Source organism: Carettochelys insculpta, chromosome 27, assembly GCF_033958435.1.
Source record: "Carettochelys insculpta isolate YL-2023 chromosome 27, ASM3395843v1, whole genome shotgun sequence".
Lineage (NCBI taxonomy): Eukaryota > Metazoa > Chordata > Testudines > Carettochelyidae > Carettochelys > Carettochelys insculpta.
In genome coordinates this window covers 7,323,311-7,343,220 of record NC_134163.1, presented here as the reverse complement: position 1 = coordinate 7,343,220, position 19,910 = coordinate 7,323,311, and the positions used below count along the sequence as shown (strand labels likewise).

The following is a 19,910-nucleotide window of genomic DNA, read 5'->3' as shown; positions in this document are numbered from 1 at the left end:
GGGCCTTGGCTTGAAGGTTTTGCAGACTGGGCAGCTGATGACTCTCTCCCAGACACTTCAAACAGCCTGAATGCAAATCACCCTTTGCCATGTCCTTCCCCCAGTCAAAAGCAGACTTTGAAGCCTGGCGACCTCAACATGCCCCAGCACTGAGGCCTTGAGGCAGGGGAGCAACCTCCCTTCTCAGGACCCAATGAATGACTAAACAGCTGAACTAATAGTAACAGAGATAGCTGTGCTAGTCTATATACTATCCAAACAAAAAAGCAGCCCAGTAGCACTTTAAAGACTAACAAAATAATTTATCAGGTCAGAAGCTTTTGTGGGACAGACCCACTTCTTCACATCATAGCCATACCAGAACAGACTATATTTAAGGCACAGAGAACCAAAAATAGTAATCAATCAAGGTGAGCAAATCAGAGAATAGAGGGGCAGAAAGGGGTGGGGGGAAGTCAAGAACCAGATAAAGCCAAGTTATGCATAAGAGCCCCTATAATGACCTTATGCATACTTGGCTTTATCTAATTCTTGACTCCCCCACTTTCTGCCCCTCTATTCTCTGGTTTGCTCACCTTGATAATATTTTTTCTGATTTGTCAACCTTGATTACTATTTTTGGTTCTCTGTGGCTTAAATATTGAGTCTGTTCTGGTATGGCTATGATCTGAAGTGGGTCTGTCCCACAAAAACTCACCATCTAGCAAATTATTTTGTTAGTCTTTAAAGTGCTACTGGACTGCTTTTTTGTTTTGATAGAACTATTAACATGTAATTAGAACTTTTTACAGATAGGAGCTAAGTGCTACCAGCCAACAAAGAAGATTGCTTGCACAAGCGATGGGGAGTTCCAGCAACCACCACCGCAGCAAGTAGTAAATGAATGCGGGGGGGGGTGGGGAGGAGAAGAGGAAGAGGCAGGCAGTGCCTATATTGGGCACTATATCAGTACCGCTCAAATCCTGCAGCTGCCAGATAGGCCAGTGTTTCCCAAACTTAAGACATTTGCATACTCCTTTTGGGACTTCAGTCTTACCAGCATACCCTCTTCCAAGGCCATCCCAGGGCTCATCTTCTGATTTTTAGTAATTATTTTTTGCCACATACCCCTTAAAATCCTTCTGCTTACCACCAGTGGTATGTGCACCACACTCTGGGAAACTCTGAACTAAGGAAAACATTTTCCAGCAACTGAGCACAAGCACACTTACACTGAAATGCACATGAACAAATCATTCAAAGAACAAAAAATAACTGTAGGTTGAACATACACAATGTTCAGGGAAAAAATGAAAGTAGGGCAATGTGACTCACCTACACTGAATACACACACTATTTTACTCAACCAAAAAAAAAAAATTTCGTGACCGCAGTTTCCAAAATTCATACAATCTTCCCTGACATAAAACTTAAATGTTACCACTGCTAAGAATTGAGCCTGGAAAGGAGATCAACTGAAGTTCATTTTCACCTTCCATTGTGAATTGAGTATTGGGTGGAAGGTTCCCAATTTCAGGTAGAACACTCCTCAGATTTTTATACCCAAATTTGCACTTCATACAGTGATCTGTTTAAAATAAAAAACTGCCAATGTGTGACATTGCTGGATTCGGATACGAACATACAACTTACATATTAGATCAGAGGTCAGCAACCCCTGGCATAGGTGCCAAGAGTGGCATGGGAGCCAAATTTAATCGGCACATGAGGCAAGAGCTCAGGTCTACCCCACCTCTCCCATGACAGCTAGGAAATTGTTCAAAGCCATGCCACCTATGGAGTGACAAAAGACCAACTAATGTTACCAACCACCACGTAAATGGTAAAGTTCTGCATTTTATTTATTTAAAAAATGAAGCTGCTGTAAGTAGGACTATTAGTAACTTGACATTGGCACTCAGACCAGACAGAGGTCAAACGGTCAAATTTGGCACTCCACCTCAAAAAGACCACTGTTAGAATCAAATCTTGCATGAAGTGCACTTAGTAAGAGGTCTACAAAAAAAACTTATGACTGCTTATACTAGTCATATACATTTTTGTATTCTAAGTTAGGTGTATTGGCTTTATTTCACACATTTGCTCTTGGGAAACATCAACAGGCTTTGCCAACCTATTTTGAAAGGGTTGTTAATCAAGTACATAGAAGTACTTGACTGACAATGGTGTCAATCCACATCTGATGAGCTTTGTTGCAAACAAACATTCAGACCAGCAAGTAGTGGTTCCTGCCTAAAAAAGGCCTGAGTCATGCATGGAACAGATTACTTTTCCATGTGACAAACTCCATTTTGGGACATACTTTCACAAGATAAGAACAATTGGATTCCCTCCATGTGGCAAGGATATAAAGGGGGCCCTTGAAGTTGCCTCCATTTTGTCTTCAACCCAGCTAATTGCCTTTGAAGGATCTTTGCTACAAACTGAAGCTTTCAAGGACTTTTGACCCATCCTAACAGAGGGTGTATTTCAGAGATCTGTTTTAGAGACAAGCTATTCCATTTCTGCTACCAACCAACACCAAGAATTTTGCATTTTGTATGTAATTATTTTCTTAATTTTTAACACGTCTCTTCCTTTTAATAATATATCATTAGAGTTTTAGATACTAAAAAGACTGGCAGAGCTTGCTATTTTGAGTAGGATCTGAGGTATAAATTGACCTGGTAATATGGCTGGTCTTTTGAGATGGGAAGAACCTGTTCTGATTTGGTGAGACTGGTTTGCATAACCTCTCATCTGTATAAGGAGCTGTTCTGGTCGTGACAGCACAGAAAAACTGGACTGTCCCTATGAATTGCTTGTATGACTTCCTGCTAGCCCATGTGGCAAACAGAAATGCTATTTGTAACTGAATAGTAACAGAGAGGAAGCTGTGCTAGTCTATACACTATCAAAACAAAAAGCAGTCAAGTAGCACTTTGAGTCACTATAGGGGCTCGTCTGCATACTTGGCTCAAACTAATCCTTGACCTTGCCCCCCACCCCTCCACTCTCTGATTTGCTCACCTTGATGATCTTTTTCTGATTTGTCCTCCTTGCTTACTGTTTTTGGTTCTCTGTGCCTTAAATATTGAGTCTGTTCTGGTCTGAAGAAGTGGGTCTGTCCCACAAAAGCTCACTTAATACACTATTTTGCTAGTCTTTAAAGTGCTACTTGACTGCTTTTTGTCTTTGTAACTGGTCTGGTGTGCATTACAGTGAAGGACCCGCAGTCTTGGGCTGTCAGTGTCCCTGTTTCTGAGCAATTTATTGTGATTTGATGCACTTAATGGTGCTCCAGAAACCTTCCACCTCTTACACAATGCAAAGCCATTAATTGGCAAGGGGAAGAAAAAAAAAAAAGTCATTTTCCCTGAAAATTAAAAAGTAAAGTGTTCCTTATTTTAATCACCTCTCTGATGGCAACATTACAAGTACTTAAAATCTGTACTGTAGTATCCCTGACTCTCTCATGTCATGAGCAAACTTAAATCAAATGCTTCGAAAAAATGTCACAATTCCAATCAGTTAATGTACAGTATACAACAATAATCCAGTTCCTGTGGAGAAAACACATTTGAACAATTCAGTAAAAATTACATAAACACCTTAACTGTTATTTTATATTTGAAAATACATTAGTTTTCATTCCAGTTCACTTACTAACATTATGAAGTTTTGAACAAACAGTTAATAAAAATAGTACATGTGGTAAACAAAAACCCTGTTAATTACACATAATTTATTTTGTATTTTTGTAGTTTTATTTATTAATTTTTGAGAATACCATTTAGAAAACAGAATGCTTGTTCCTCCATCCACACGGTTCTATAAAATTGGTCCTTTAAAGATTCATTGTTCTTGAATATCAAAACCCACTGTTTTGTTGTTTTAAAAAAATCATTGCTAAGAAGTTCCATGTATATGAATAAAAATGCAAAGAGAAGTTGGACTTTGTACATTTCTGCAACTACTACTAAAATAAACTAATTACATAAACACTCAAAATAACACAATTAGATTCAACTTCATTTTAGACATTTGGAAAGCAGAGTCATACTTTATTTTAAATAAACCCATGTAAAAACAAAGTTAAAATGAAAAAATGATACCTGAAAAATAAATTATTTGATATAAAACAAATCAATAACTTAAAAACATACTAATATACAAAATGATTAACGGTATACTGTACAAGGGAAACAACTGATAAAGCCTTCTGTCCCGCAAAGAGATTATTTTTAAACAAAAGTTACATAAGTTAATGGAAATTAAATAATGAAGAGACTAGAAGTACAATATTATTAAAACTTACTGGTCAAATAAAGGTTTATCCCAGCCTATGATGCTTCAAATGTCTCAAGTAATTTTCTTCTGAATGACCAAGTGAAAAAGTTTAGCTACAGTACTGAAAAGTTTTAAAATGCTAAAAAATAGGCAACAATAATTAATGAGACTGAATTTTCTAAAATGTGAACACAAGATGTCAGGTGGCTGTTCCATTAATATAAGAAGAGAATTTAGTGTTGAAAATTCCACTCAACAGAAAAATATTTCTAGTTAAAATTGTCCCTGTAAGTTGTTCACCAAGTGTAACATACAGCAAAGAATTGCAGCAAGATTGAACAAAGCAAGAACTAGTTTTAAAGGCAAAGCCAGTCACTGGGTGCTTTGTGCTCTGTTTAGAGACAAAAGGTTTAACATCTATTGTGTTTTTCATGCACATGGTAAAATACACACCTGACTTTTTATTAAATATATTTTACTACATATGAATGCTATAAAGAAGCATACAGAAAAAAATAATGCTGAATTGGATTAGAACTAAAGATAAATTCAGAGAGAAGTTAAACTTCAATTTTCAATTCCATTTGCTATACCTTGGACAGACTAAGTTGTGCATTATGTAAGTACCGCAATTTAAAAACGGGAGTGGGGTTATTGTGTTTTCTTTGAAATCCACATATCTTCATAATGAAGTGGAAACCCAGTAGCATATACTATAGATGACAATACTTAGCCTTTTGATTAATATATTCCATTTTATGGTGGTGGGATTTTCCAGCATTAACAGGAAGTGTAGACACAATGTTAAGGAACCTTCCTTTAGCAAAGGAGAAGATTCTTCCTCCAACAAATACAGAGAGTAAAGAACATGTGGTACAAAAGTGATAAATTCAGACCTTGACTAAATAAATGCAACTCCACAAACTTACATGGAGGTTTTCCTGCTCATGCTTAGCATGAATTTTGTCCCTTCACCTTAAAAATGTTAGGAGCCAAAACACAGAAATGGTGCAATAAGGTGCTTGCTCAACAATGTTACAAACTTCCCCATTTTGGAAGTCAAAATTCAATAACCTTTTATCAGAGGTAGTATTATGATAGAAAACCCTAAGTGGAGGGGTGCTCTGTGTTTTTACTTTTGAGAATTATTGAAAACCATAACATACCAATATTTCATTAAAAACTTGTACATTTTTTAAAAAGTTCCAACAAAGGATATAAGATTTTAAAAGATAATTATTAGAATCCCTAATTTTTGTTAGCGCTAATCCAGTACACTTGGGGACATCCTTATAAAATTCATTAATACATATTGTATCAACTGTACACATTTAACTTTAATCACACCAGTTTAGAATATAGTGAAGCTGAGACACTTTTCAAAAATTTTGAAGAACTCCCATATATTGCCTTACCTAATTACTCATAAGGAGTTTTGGAAATACCTACATTTGAAATTTAGCGCTCAAAGAGTGGATTTTATTTTTAGGAAAAAAGGACTGACATTTCAGTTGAGGCTTACCTCAGTTGCTGAAAGTTGCCTTTATAGTAACTGCTACAGTAACTCACTCAAACTTTGAGCTGCTTTGTAAAAGTAACATTTCTACAACTTCACATGCTCCTGTAAAAACAATGCTAAAACCAGCTGACTTACAAACCTTTAGGAGCAGAAGTATTCAAACCCATCTGGTCATTTACAATAAAGTAAAAGACCATATACACTTAATCAGCTGCAAATAACTGCACTGAGAAATTCTTAAACCTATTTCAAGGACTTGAATACCTCTATATTATTAGCGTGTTTTCTGATGCTCATGATGGAGATATACTGAAAAAAAAAAACAACAAACAAAAACCATCTGAGGTAAAGAAAAAATGTACACATATACCACTAAGAGGATACAGCCCAGGAGAATGTTGCCTCCTGCTCTTCACTTTCCACCCCAGCATGATCTTGAAATCCTTCACAATTCCCAATCAACAGAAATGAAGAGGAGGAGCTGCCTCCTGCTCCTGAGCATATGGGAACATGACTAGTTTGACTCAGTTCCACCCCTCCCCTCTACACACCTTACATTAAGGTGGAAGCACAAGAGCCTAAATGGACAAAATAGCTTATGATACAATAGCTTCAAGGTTAAAGACAGCTGCTTACTTTAGTGTATGGGGACAATTGCAAATAGAAGAAGTTGCTTTACCTCATCTTTGTTCATAGCTTTCATGATTCCTGGTAATATTCTGTGGCTGCCAACTCATGTGAAAATTGTATTTTATCTTTGTATCTTATACAAAAAGCACACAGCTGCATTATCATTTCACTTGTGTTTTTTGCTTTTAATGTGAAATTTCCCCTGTGCAAGTGGTCAACGCAAGCCTATATGGAAGGCTAAAGAGGCACACAGGCCTTGCTGTTAACCCGTCCACACAAGAGTGAATTTCATCTTTAATGGGATTTTGTGAAGTAAATGAAAAATGGACTGTTGGAGAGTTTAATAAACCTTACTTGTATTTTATTAATACAAGCATGAGACTGGAAAAAGGCAAATTCTGGAATACTTTGCCAATCCATTTTAATTCTTTTTTTTTTTTTTTGGGGGGGGGGGGGGGGAAGACAATGAATTTTACCAGATTAAAATATTGAATATTTAAAAAGTTCACAACGATAGCCAACACGCAGAACATTTTAATAGAATTTCTGCGGTCACTTTATGGTTATAATTAGGACAGTTTTGTCTTACCTATAAACTGCTTCATCTTGGAGTGAAACTCCACCAGCAATGCCCACATCACATTCTGGAGGTTGTTCTATGCAGACACCTGTGTTTGCTCTCCAAACTCCGGTCCTTAAAGAGCCTGATTGGAACAACAGCCCCACAAATGCTTGGCAAGATAGACAAATAATAAAAAGTGGAAAATGGAAGGATGCCACACAAGCAAAGGTTCCCATACAACCAAAATTCCAGGAGAGAGGGCAGAGGGGCATGAAGAGAAGCATACACCTCTGCAGAAGGGCATTAATGCAAACAGCAAGACCACACATCCAACTCCAATGACAGATATCTTATAGAGGGCGTGTAAACTTTCAGCTGAGATGAATGCCATACGTTCTGAAGAAGGGCGATCCTTCCTAACTGTCAAGAGGGTTATAGGACCAAAGGCAAACTATGTCAGACCAATAGGAAAAACGAATCCACCTTCCAATACCTAGGAAGCTCTGTGTTTGGGGGATGAGTGGGGATAGCAAAATAGATCCACACGTGGGTAGAACCACACAAAAAAAAAAATGTTTGTAGCATCACTTTTTTTTCTATTGATATTCTCACCAGTCCCTTTGAGTAACCAGGTTGGCTTGAACATAGGTGAACTTGAATTTACAATGGACTCATTTTTGGAAGTTACATACACTGCCAAAATTCTGTTTTCACATTCAATCAGAATGGCTGGTGAGGAGATGTAATCAAGCAAACCCTCTGCCCTCCAGATTTGCTGTCCTTGGTTCCAGCAACATCATATTCTTCTTAGCTTCCTTGGATCAGAGCCCTTGACAGAGTCTGTGACCCAAGTATACACTCCATCCTTTGAAACCTTGTAGTTTCAGTGATGGGATTATCCTGGAAACGTGACACTAATAGCAAACTGTCCTTCAATAAGGATCTCTTATGTAATACCTAACAAGTGACACTTGCACCTGGAGAGAAAGCAAACTAGGGTGCTGAGGGATTCTTTCCAAACTGTCATGCAGAATTAAGGCTGAAGGATTTATGTGTGCTGCTCACTGTAGTGAGCCTGCTATAGAGACCATCAGAACCCAGCAGTGAAGGGCTGATATGAGTGGAATATCTTTGTCCAGTAGGCATGACTGGACTGTTTCCTTTACCTTACTTGTCTTGTGTCTGATGAGAAACTTACCATGCCTCTGGTAAGAAAACAGGCCCCTACCTCAATAAGGTCTGAAGAAAGAACTGCAGAGTTCTTGAAGCCAGAATCAAGAAAATCAGACAACAGTAAATGGAAAGACAGAGATGCCACCTGAAAGATATCTGCATCAGCCGGTGATCCAAATAACGAAACCTGTGGATGCTCTCTCTTCGGATGGGTATGGCGGCCATGATTTCCATATATTCCTAGAGCTCCAAGACACAGGTAGAAGTGATGGTCAAACAGAAATTAATAGTATGCTGGATGACTTGGCACACGTGCTTCTAAACCTCCAACAGAAGAAATCACTGATTATACTCTCAATTCTAATAAGATTAAAGAGTGCAATATTCAGGATGGAAACACAAGGTTTCAGGGAAAGAAGGTCTGATAATGGTTCAAACTTCCTCATCTGGTTAGTTATCAAAAGGTTTGAACACATGCCCCAGTTACTCACCACCTGTGGTGTCAGACTGGAATAGTTAGGAACAGTGACAAAGGACGAAGTGCAGTCTCTGGACAGATAAGAAGTGGCCCCTACACCTGGAGGGCTGAAAAGCAGATTTAAAGGAACTTTAACTGTCCAGCTAATTGTCACCGCCATAGGAATTAAATCAACGTATCTATCCCTGAGTTTCTCCAAGCTCAGTGAGTGTTAGTTTGCTTACATGAATGGTCTCACTGACAGATTAAGCATTCCCAAACAAAAAAGTTGTTAAAGGAAACTTGGATAAGGATGGGTACTAGAAATAAAGTCCAAGTTTGAAATCAGGATGCCGTATCTCATTCTTCATTGAGCAAAGGGGTACGGGAAGGAAAAATTAGTGTATTTTATGAAGCAGCCAATAAAGGAGAAAAACTTCAGTCTTCAAGGATAGCGCAGAAGAGCTGTTGCTACTCTTTGACTAGGTCTACAGTACAGCGATCTAACGACAGAAGTATTTTCTGTCAGACGATACCATCCAACAAAACTTCTGTTGACAGATTGCAGCCTGATTGCCAAGCAGCTTGAAAGAGCAAGAACCAAAAGCACAGCTCAGAGTCCTTGAAGGGCAGAGAGAGGGCCCCACCACAACATACAGACTGACTTTCTGTCAACAGAATCTGTCAGAGGCGTTCTGCCTCATGGGAGAGCAACAGAACACACAGTCGACAGCAATGCCAATTCTATCGATTTAGTGGTCGACAGAAAGCCTTGGGAATGTTTTGTTGACAAAACTCTCTAGGGTAGATATAGTCTTTAAGAGCAGGGTTTGGCAAACTCACAAGAGAGAAGCTTTTGATGTGCCTGCATCGGCCAAGCAGTTTTGATGGTTTAATATCACAAAGGCACCATCTCATTTTAAAAACTAGTCTCTGCAACTATTTACCACGCCCTTTATAGCAGCTGCCCTGCTCCTGAAAAAATCTCTCAAGGAGGAACGAGATAGGAGGTAGCTACAAGGAAGGCTCACGGATACATCAGGCAACAGAACGCACTTAAATACACTGCACTGGCGCAAAGGCAGCTCATTCAGCACTGCCAGAGATCGTAGAAAAGTGCTCTGCTCTTCGCTGGGCTCTCCTGGAGCCAACAGAGAGAGGCTGTGTACAACCACAAAACAGCCAATTATTGGTACATGAGTGGCAGCTGACAGCAAAAGCTACATGCTGAAGATTTAATGACAGACCAACAGCTGACTGAAGAAAGAGTAAAGATGGAACAACGAATTCCAGGGGCAGCATAGGACTCCAGGTCCTGATGCTGAAAGAAGAGAAATCAGAGTTATGATGCAAGACAGGATCTTAAAGAGCCAATGGGAACTATGCAAACAAAAGCAAGTTCTGCACAGGACGGCCTCTAGAATATCAAGTGATAAATTCATTAGTTCTTTGGGATTCGTGCAGGGTTAAGAGAACTGCTGACAAATTTCCCAATTTTTGCATTTCCTCTAAAATATGGTGACACAACATAGATAGTATTCTTGCAATTTTGTCAGGTGAAGTCCCTGATCATGCACACTAGCTACAGCACCTAATGACTTACAGAGCACGGTACTGGTAAAAGAAATATTGTTCAGTCTGTCTACAAAGCAACATACATGTATAAACTCAGTGTCTGGCACATACTTTCTATGTGACAGATTTGTTGTAATGCTTTTGTTTTCACAAATTTTCTCCTAGTAATCTTTCAAAAGAGGAGATTAATGAATTTTAATTTTAATGAAAACCTATAGTACCTTAAACCAACACTCTTAATATTGGACACTTTGTGCAATACTTGGCAAAAAAATAATATAAAATAAAAAACAAAACAAAATTTGAGCAAAACAAAATCAAATTTAATGGTCTTAAATGCAAAAGTAAAAACAAACAAAAAACACAAAAAAGCAAAAGAAAATTAACAGAAAGAACAAATCAAAGTTTCAAGGCAGTCTGCAAAAAACTTGGGGGAATTATCTTTAAATCTACAAATCAGTTTTTTGTTAAATAATATCTAACTGTCAAGAAGTAAGTACTTTTCTGCTGAGTGTTCAATAAGGAAAGCTAGTTGTCAAAACAAATCCTATTAAAACAGAAAAATCTAGCACTTGTTAGAAGGGATGCGAGAAATACAATGCTCAAATGTTTATAACTGTTTTTACAAAGTGAAACTATCCTTAGGCAAACTATAATGATCTTTGAACTGAATTATCTTACTGTATTACAACGTACCAGTAATTAGTGCACCATGCATTAAATATTTGGACAGTAGAAATTTGATTTGATAAACTAGAAACATTCATACTGTTTTTGGAGTTTTGTTTTGACTTTGAAATCTGCTGAGTTTCTGTGAAACTCTTTGGTCCACTCCTATGAAAAACTGGGCTTAAAATTTTTTCGTAAAACCTTTTCATTTGACAACTTGATGTTCAGTGTGCAACTTACCTCATCAATGGTGTTAAAAGTTAGGCTGGCATGCTACTACTTACAAGACCTTTATGTTATGAAGTCAAATACTCAACTAGATGTAGTAAAGAAAGTTTACTTTAAAAAAAGCAATGTATTGTCAACTAAAACATCAGCATTCCTCAACTTTTTCTTTAGAACAGGCTACTGGAGGCTACGGAGGACGACCCATACTAACAGAATCCACTTAATAGTTTAAAAAAAATTAAAAATTTCCAGTTTTTGCAGACAACATTCAATAGAACAAATGTTGTTAGTCTCATAAGTGAAAGCATGCTTCAATTTTACCACCATCCAGAGGGTCTAATTAATGCAATCTACCTAAGAGTTTACAGTTTTCAATATATATTTTAATGAAATAACTTAAAGAACTTAAAATTGGTCTAACAATGTGGGATTTCAAACATTTGAACATGTCAGTTGCATCCCAGAGTATAAAAACCTTTTTCACTTCTCATTTAGACTAAGACAAACACTTGTGAAACTTGGCGCAAAATGAGTTTTACACTAACAAAAATGTTTTAACTTCTGTCACTCAATTATCTATTCCATACAAAAAGCACGAGCAAGTTATTTGTGGGACTTGTTGGTTTTGAAGGAAACCTGTAAGATTTTGTCCCCCAGGCGGTAGCCATTAAGACTTGCTATGGCCATTGCAGCTTCTTCATAGTTTGTCATGGTTACAAAACCAAAACCTTTGCACTTGTTGGTGTTGAAATCTCGAATAACTTTCACATTGGTAACCGCGCCAAAGGGGCCAAACATCTGCCAGAGGATTCCCTCATCAGCATCTTGACCAAGGTTGTAGATGAAGATACACCAGCCAGAAGATGCGTTTCCTGGAACATTTACACCAGAAAGCCCACTCATGTGATCTACACCCATAGGAGAGAACCTAGCAAATAAAAAGCACAATATTTCATGTGAAAGTCCAATACAATCAAATTTTAACTTGAAAGGGAAGCATTTGAAAATATTTTCTATGCAAGCATCAGAACTTTTACTAAAAGTAAAATTTTTCACCGTCCCCATTTGTAATAGGCCAATCAAACTCTCAGCTGGTAGAAGAGTTAAATTCAGAAACGTACGCTCATTAATGGTGAACTGAATAAAAACAAATTGGCAACAAAAGGAGTTACCTGACGATGGGAATCAAACAGGACAAAAGACTCGTTCAGATACTCATGCACAATATTAGGAATGAATTAGGACAGCAATATGAAAACTACTCAATGCTTAAAAATAAGCCAAGAAACCCTCTCACCGGCCTCAGATAGCCTTAAATCATCTTTTCTTCCTACAAGTGGCCTGTGTCCAAATCTCTCCTGGAGAGAGGAGGGTCTTGGGGCCGCAAAGATTACAATTTTGGAGGGCAGCAGATACAGCTTGACATCTTCACCACCACAGTGCAACACTGAAACACTCCTCCTCTCAACTGGCTGCTAAACTGATCACAGGCAGGCACCTCACACTCCTTACCATACTAGGTAGGGAAGTACTAGAGACTGCCTACCAACTGAATACTATAGCTTGAACCTCTCTAGTCCAGCACTCTGGGATCCACCAATATCCATGGTCCAGCATGATTTTAGCTGGCCACACTCATAGTAAGTGGACATAGGGCTGTTTCCCACAGTCCCATAAATTTGTTTACAGCCACCATGCTGATTCTCAGTGTTCTGTACTGCTACTCAGCTCTAATTTACCCCTCAATGTTTAACTGCACAGTAAGCAGTGGAAGTTTTTGTAATGCTGCTAAAGAACTTAGACTTCCCGTGGTCTGGCAAATTCCCTGGTCTGGCACTGGTTAAGTCTTGAGGGTGCCGGATTAGAGCAGTTCAACCTGTAGCTGGAATAACCTACAATTCCTAACTTTACTTCCAGTGCATTTTAATTAAATTTTGTTAATGTATTTGCATAACTGATGCTTAATTTTAGTCCCCATCATTTTTAAAATGTATTAAATTGCTACTTCTGTTTTCAAGTCACAGGCTACGTCTACACTAGCCCCAAACTTCGAAATGGCCACGCAAATGGCCATTTCAAAGTTTGGGGCTAGTGTAGACACGGCCATGGTTCTGCAGTTAACTCAGTTACCATTAAGGTTTACTGGAATGTTTACCAGGTAACTGGCTAACTGCATCTGTCCAAATCTCTTCGGAGTGGGACCCCAGCTGCAACTGGCAGATGGAACTCCTGCCCCACAGATGCAGAGGAACGCCTGCCTTCATGGGACCCCAGTACTGGCTGCTCTGCACCAGGCCACCAATGATTAACTGGTTAAACGATGTAATTTTAATTGTCTAACCAGTCAAATGATTTAATAAAATGTTTAATATACATCTCACCCCTTCCTCCTCTCACCCAGAATCCTGTCTTGACTCTTGTTGCCCAATGATATCTAAGAATTTCTGAACCTTTGTCCTTTTCTGTTTTGCATTTCTTTTTTTTAAATTTCCCTCCTCAGCCGACATCCCAACCCTCCTAGCTACTTCATCGTCTTTGTCTATTCTGCTCCGCAGTAAATTAAAACAATAAAATTAGTGAAGTGAAGTGTTAGGATTGCAGAGTTAAGCACTCAGAGATCAGGAAGTGTTAAGATTAAGGCAAAAGGCACAATTTTAGCTGTGATCCCTGCATTTACATTTATTCTAAATGTACAGTTCCATGTGTACTATTACAAGATAGCTGATGATGAAGTTGTTAGCATACTAAAAGCAGGCTGAAACATGCAAGGATGTTGTGTGTTGGTAGCCCACACATGAAGCGCCCAATATAAATTTTTGGAAGTGCAATTTTTAAATATTTTTGTGTAGAACCACATGATGTGTTAAGTAACATCTTCCAGCTGTCAAGTAATTTAAAAAAAATGGCATTTTGTTTTCTTGCATGTTTTATTGGTTACGTTTGTTTCTTCTAATGAAAACCTTGAGCTTTCAATTTTGTTTAAGTCTTACTTGAGAAGCAGAGGCTTATTTTCCTGTAACTCGTTTTTGAAGATATATAGTCTTGGGTTCCTGCAGTCTGTGCCCTTGCTGACACACCTAGGTGCCTCCAACCCCCAACTAGCCTTCAACCATTGGCTGTGGTCATGATAACAAGTGAAAATATTCTAAAGATGGGAAAAAGCAACTTCCTTTGGGAACACGTAGAATAGGCAAAGATGTGTACATAAGCAATGGTATCCATCTCTGATTTCTCACTCCTGGGAGACTAAAAAGCAATAGCAATATTACTAAGGAAAACTGCAAAGTACCACCAGCAACAATCATTTTTAGTAACAAGCATGGAAAACAAGTTTAAAATTAATTAAAAACAGAACAACTTAAGATCTGGTCCAAACCACAACAGATTATAAACAGACATTGCAAAAGAGGCTATGCAGTGCTGTCGTAGCTGTGCTGGTCCCAGGATATTAAGGTAGGTCACATAGTAGGTTTTAAAAACTTTTCTTCTCACCAAACAGAAATTGGTCTAATAAAAACCCTTCACATACCTTGTCTAGAGGAGGAGCTAAAATTCTGTAGTGTGCACATTTCTACTCCCCACTGAGGCAGAATCAAGCTAACAGGTTGATAAAAATATAATTTATGAAACTGTGTGGACATCCTGAAAGTGTTAATATGCAAAAGACTGGTGATTTCCTAAAACTCAAATGTATATAGGAAATGCCATACCAGTTTAAACTAATGAACATTCTAGTCCCAATGTAAGATGAAACAAAGAAAGGTGCAAAGAAAAAAATCCAATGCTGAACAACTGTGGAACAAGCTACCTACAAAGTCAGTGGCCTGCTTCTGTCACGGAGCATGAAATCTTAATGCCTTTATATTTTTGAGGTTCTGGCCCTGGGGTCTGAATGACGGCTCCCCACCTGCAGGTTTTTTTGTTCTTATATAAACCTTATTTTAATTATTCTAAGTGCACAGCTTTAATATCCTGTGGACAAGACTTCCACCACTGTATAAACAAGTACATCTTTATGAGCATTAAATTTGCTGGCTTTTAATGCTCTTGGATGCGCTCTTGTTCTAGTATTATGAGACAGGATACAGATATTTGAGCTTCACTTTCCTTCGCTATACCATTCATTATTTTACAGTCTCATTTCTAAACTAGAGAATCTTTTCATACTTGTAAGCATTTTACGTGTCCATCACATTAAATTCTGTATTCGATCAAAAATGTGATAACATAACTAAGGCGTGCTTTGTGCAAGATAACCCATACACTGTATCGATGGAAAAGGTTATGATTTACAGAATGTGATTATGTTGTCCGTGTATCATTTCTGTATCTGAAGTTAGATATATTGACCAATGTAATTGTAATTCAGCTATGGTAGTTTGGATGATGTCCACTACTAACATTTCAGGTACAATGGAAGAGCCAGTAACAGCCGATGTCTTCCTACAGACACTCCATTGTGTCAATGGCTTATAGACACTATGACGATAGAGTCAGGTCACCCAATGCTAACCACCTTCTTGGACTGCTGTACTTTTCCACCGAGGATTCTATATAAAGCAGGGGACAAAGAGAAAGTTACTCACCTTGTGCAGTAACGACAGTTCTTTGAGATGTGTCCCCCTGTGGGTGCTCCACTCTGGATGTTGGCGAGTCCTCATGCTCACAGATTCTTCTACAGCTGTGATTTCCTGCACCGCACATGCGCAGAAGCACCTCTTCATGACCTCTGGTGCATGCATTGCACGGTGCGGGCTGCTCTGTTCCTTCTCTACATGACAAAAGAGCAGGATGCTTCAAAGCGAGGGAAGGAAGGAGGGAAATGGAGCACTCATGGGGACACGCATCTTGAAGAACCACCATTACTGCACAAGGTGAGCAACTTCCTCTTCAAGTAGTGTCCCCGTGGGCACTCCACTCTGGATGACTATAAAGCAGTAATCGCACTTAGTAGATGGGTTTGGAGCTCAGTAACCATCACAGTAGATACCACCACTCATCTCACTTGGACAGATGGAGCAAGAGAAGACGAGAGAGCATAAAGCTGTGCACACATGCTGCCAGAAGACCATGTGGCTGCCTTGCATATGTCCACAAGGGGTACATTTTTCAGGATGGCAGTAGTGGAGGACACAGCTTGTGCAGAGTGAACACTGACAGCACCCAGCAGCTCCCTACAGTGAACTGTGTAACTAGCATGAACACAAGTGGAGATCCACTTGGACACCCTTTGCAACGAAAGAGGTAGGCCTCTGGATTGTTCCGCGAAAGATAGAAACAGTCTGAGGGATTTATGCCAAGGTCAGTGTAAAAGACCAAAGCCCTGTGAACATCTAGGGTATGCCACACCGCATGCAGGGGGTCAGAATGTACCTTAGGGAAAAAACTTGTAAGCGAATAGGTTCACAGAGGCGAAACAGAGAGGGAACCTTGGGGAGAAACTTAGGATGAGGAGCGATGGGTGAACCTGTCTTGTGTAAACACTATATAGGGAGTCTCAGCCACGAGGGCAGTGAGCTCCTCAGCGCTTCTGGCAGATGTGATGTGACTAGAAAGAAAAACTTCATGGACACGTGAAGCCAAGAACACGTTGCAGAAGGCTGAAGCAATGGTTTCGTGAGGCACCTGTGGACATGGTTAAGGTCCTAAACAGGGCTGGAGGGCATACTGAAGGAAAGGTGTTTTGCGGGCCCATGAGAAAATGTTTTGTAATAGAGTGGGCAAGGAATTACACCCCATCCTGCATCTGGTGGAAAGCTCCCACAGCTGCTGAATGTACTCAGACCATGCGAAGGGCCAGGCCCGGCTCATGCAGGTGCAGTTGCTAGTCAAGGAGAACCAGAAGAGGTGCAGTATGAGGAGCCTTAGAATAGTGGGTGTCCATCCAGTGCACAAATCTTTTCCACTTGTAGAGGTAGGATTTACACAGATTCCTGTCTGCTGTTAAGCAGAACCCTTTTTACCCGATCAGAGCATGCGACTTCGGCATTTTGGAACTATGAAGGAGACATGCGTGGAGGTGTTAACTTGAACAGGTCTGGGTGAAGAGTGCATCCAAAGTTCCGGGACAGGAGATCATGGCAAGGATGAAAGGGATAAGGAGCTGCTGCTGACATCCGATAGATGTAAAAGGTACCAGGTTTGTTTTGGCCACGCTGGGACTACAAGGATGAAGTAGGTTAGCTCGAATCTGACCTTGAGCAGAAGTTTGTGAATCAGAAAATGAGAAGGGAATGTGTAAAGGACAGGTGTATACCGCGTGATGGAATGTCTGCACAGGCCTGCCCTGAAGCAGTGTTGGTGACACTTTGTTGATTTGTGTGGCAAACAAGTCTAAGCACTGTCGACCCCAAAGTTGAAAAATGCAACTGAGATCTGCAATGATCACTGTACGAACAACTGAGAGCATCCGCCAGGATGGTCAACGCCTCATGCTGATGTGTGGCGGATGGGATGATGTGATGCTGGAGGCACCATGTCCACAATTTTATGGCCTCTGTGCTTAGGTACAGAGACCAAACCCTGCCCTGACTGTTGACATAGTACATGCAGGTGGTGTTGTCCCTAAGGGAACGGACCGACCTCAAAGTGTTTGCAAGCAAAATGGATTGCTCAAAGCTCCAAGAGTTTGATGTGGAATGTCTGTTAGGTGAAGGACCATTTGCCCTGCACAGTGTGAGAGCCGAGCCGAGCTCCATAGCCCATGAGGGAAGCATCCATATTAAGCGTGACAGAGGGGTGGTCAGAGGAACGAAATGTTGCCTGGACATGTCCACCACTGAACAGAGGCAAGGATGCATGCTGGAACAACCACAGTTTTGATCAATAGGTCTCTGGTTGGGGTGTAGCATATGGTAAGCCATGACTGAAGACAGCATGTGTGAAGTCTAGCTAGTCTGACCACATATGTGGTGGTGGCAGCCAGCTGACCTAGCAATTTGAGGCATACATGCACTGTGACTGTGGGAGACAGATGTACCACTCAGATGAGATCACGCAGGGCCTGAAACCTTTGCAGAGGCAGTGTGGCCCTGGTGGCAGTGGTGTTTAAATGCACCCCAACGAACTCAAGGGACTGGGTAGAGTGAAGTGTGCCTTCTCATAGTTTATGAGGAAGCTTAGGTTTAACAGAAAGTCAGTGGGGACTTGCAACACACGAGGGGCCTCGGTAAACGATGGCATTTTTATGAGACAATTGTCCAGACAGGGGACATAACGATCCTGTGTTGGCACAGGTAGGCGACTACGACTGTCAGTGTCTTAGAGAAGACTCTGGAGTGGTGGAGAGCCCAAACGGGAGGACTCAGTAACTAATAACAGGACTAATAATGGTGAGGCCCCACTGCGAACTGAAGGAATCGCCTGTGTGACAGATGAATAGTCATGTGGAAGTAGGCACTCTGTAGGTCGAGAACTGAGAGCCAATTGTTTCTGTCCAGAACCGGGATAATGGTTGCAAGAGACACCATCCTGAACAGTCTATAAAGGACGTATTTATTGCACTTTGAGGTCAAGAATGGGCCTCCATCCCCCATTTTCTTTTGGGTTAGGAAGTAAGTTGAGTAGAAACCCCTGCCCCAGAACTTCTCGGGAACTTGTTCCATGGCTCCCAAGTGGAGGAGGTGTTGAAGGACAGGGTAGGGGGCAGGTAGGCAGAATAGAATAGATGTAAATTGGATAGAGTCTCCCTGGGCCACTAGTTCCAGGACTCACTTGTCCAAGGTAATGTTAGCCCAATGGTGGGGGAGGGGAAAAAAAAAAAAAAAAGAGGTGAAGGCAATGGTGAAAAGGATGATCATTGGACCATAAAAACTGCTCAGGCTCTCAACCACACCCTCAAAACTGCTGTCTGGGAAGGTCATCATTAGATCCTGTTCCGTTGATGGGGCTCAAAGCGTTGTTGTTATGCTTGGAAGTGTGCCCATGTCCTTCAGTATGGGGAGTAATGAACCAGCAGCCCGTACCAGTGTATGGAATCATTGGTGAAATGGAGGACCTCATCAGTCTTTTGAGCCAACAGCTGTTGCTTATTGAAGGGGAGGTCCTCCACTTGATGTTGTAACTCTTTAGGGATCTGGATGATTGGAGCCATGATATACATCTCACGACGACTACGGACACTGATTCCGGCTGCCATGTCCACAATGTCCATTGTGGACTGTAGGGCTGTACAAGCAATGACGTGCCCTTCATGGATCATGCTGATGAGAACTGAGCACTAGTGTTCTGGCAGGGCTGACACCAACCCTTGGAGCTTGTCGCAGTTAAAGTGGTCATAGGTGGCCAGTTTGGCCATGTAGATGGCTGCCCGCAGGAAGAGTGTGCCTGACAAGTAAACGTTATGCTCCATGATGGCCCATTTTTTCCCCTGATTTGTTGCGGGGAATGGAACAAAAAGGACTTAGTTTTGTTCCAGACAGCTTTAACAAGCAAGTATGGCTGGGGATGTGTGAAAAGGAACTCTACGTCCTTGGAAGCCACAAAGTATTTCTTAGCCATCCTTTTGTTTGTTGGGGGGAATGGAAGCGAGGGTCTGCCAGAGAATGCTGGTGGGTCCATGATGGCCTCGTTCATTGGCAATGCTACCTGAGATGAAGGCGGCAGTTGTAAGGTATGCAGAAGCTTGTATTGCTTCACAAGGACCACCTATAAGACTTTCCCTGTGCTACAGTCACCCACCTGAACAAGTTCTGGAAGGACTTGGCATCATCCACTGGGGGGCGGGGGGAGGTGACATTGACAGCACCACATCATCCGGCAAGAATGAGGAAGGATGCAGGGGGTGGGGAGAACGGGAACTGCCTGCCCATCCTGAGATAGAGTCCTCA

The 19,910-nt window shown here is 40.6% G+C and overlaps 1 protein-coding gene across 1 annotated transcript in view; it reads right to left on the bottom strand.

The window, feature by feature from the left end:
* Window positions 1-3,404: 3,404 nt before the first annotated feature.
* The window catches only part of ELAVL1 (ELAV like RNA binding protein 1), an 88,668-nt gene continuing 72,162 nt past the window's right edge, over window positions 3,405-19,910 (bottom strand). The window contains exon 6 of the mRNA XM_074978104.1: window positions 3,405-12,010. Coding sequence (XP_074834205.1) covers window positions 11,686-12,010 — 325 coding nt within the window. The 3' untranslated portion in view covers window positions 3,405-11,685. The remainder of the gene's footprint in view (window positions 12,011-19,910) is intronic.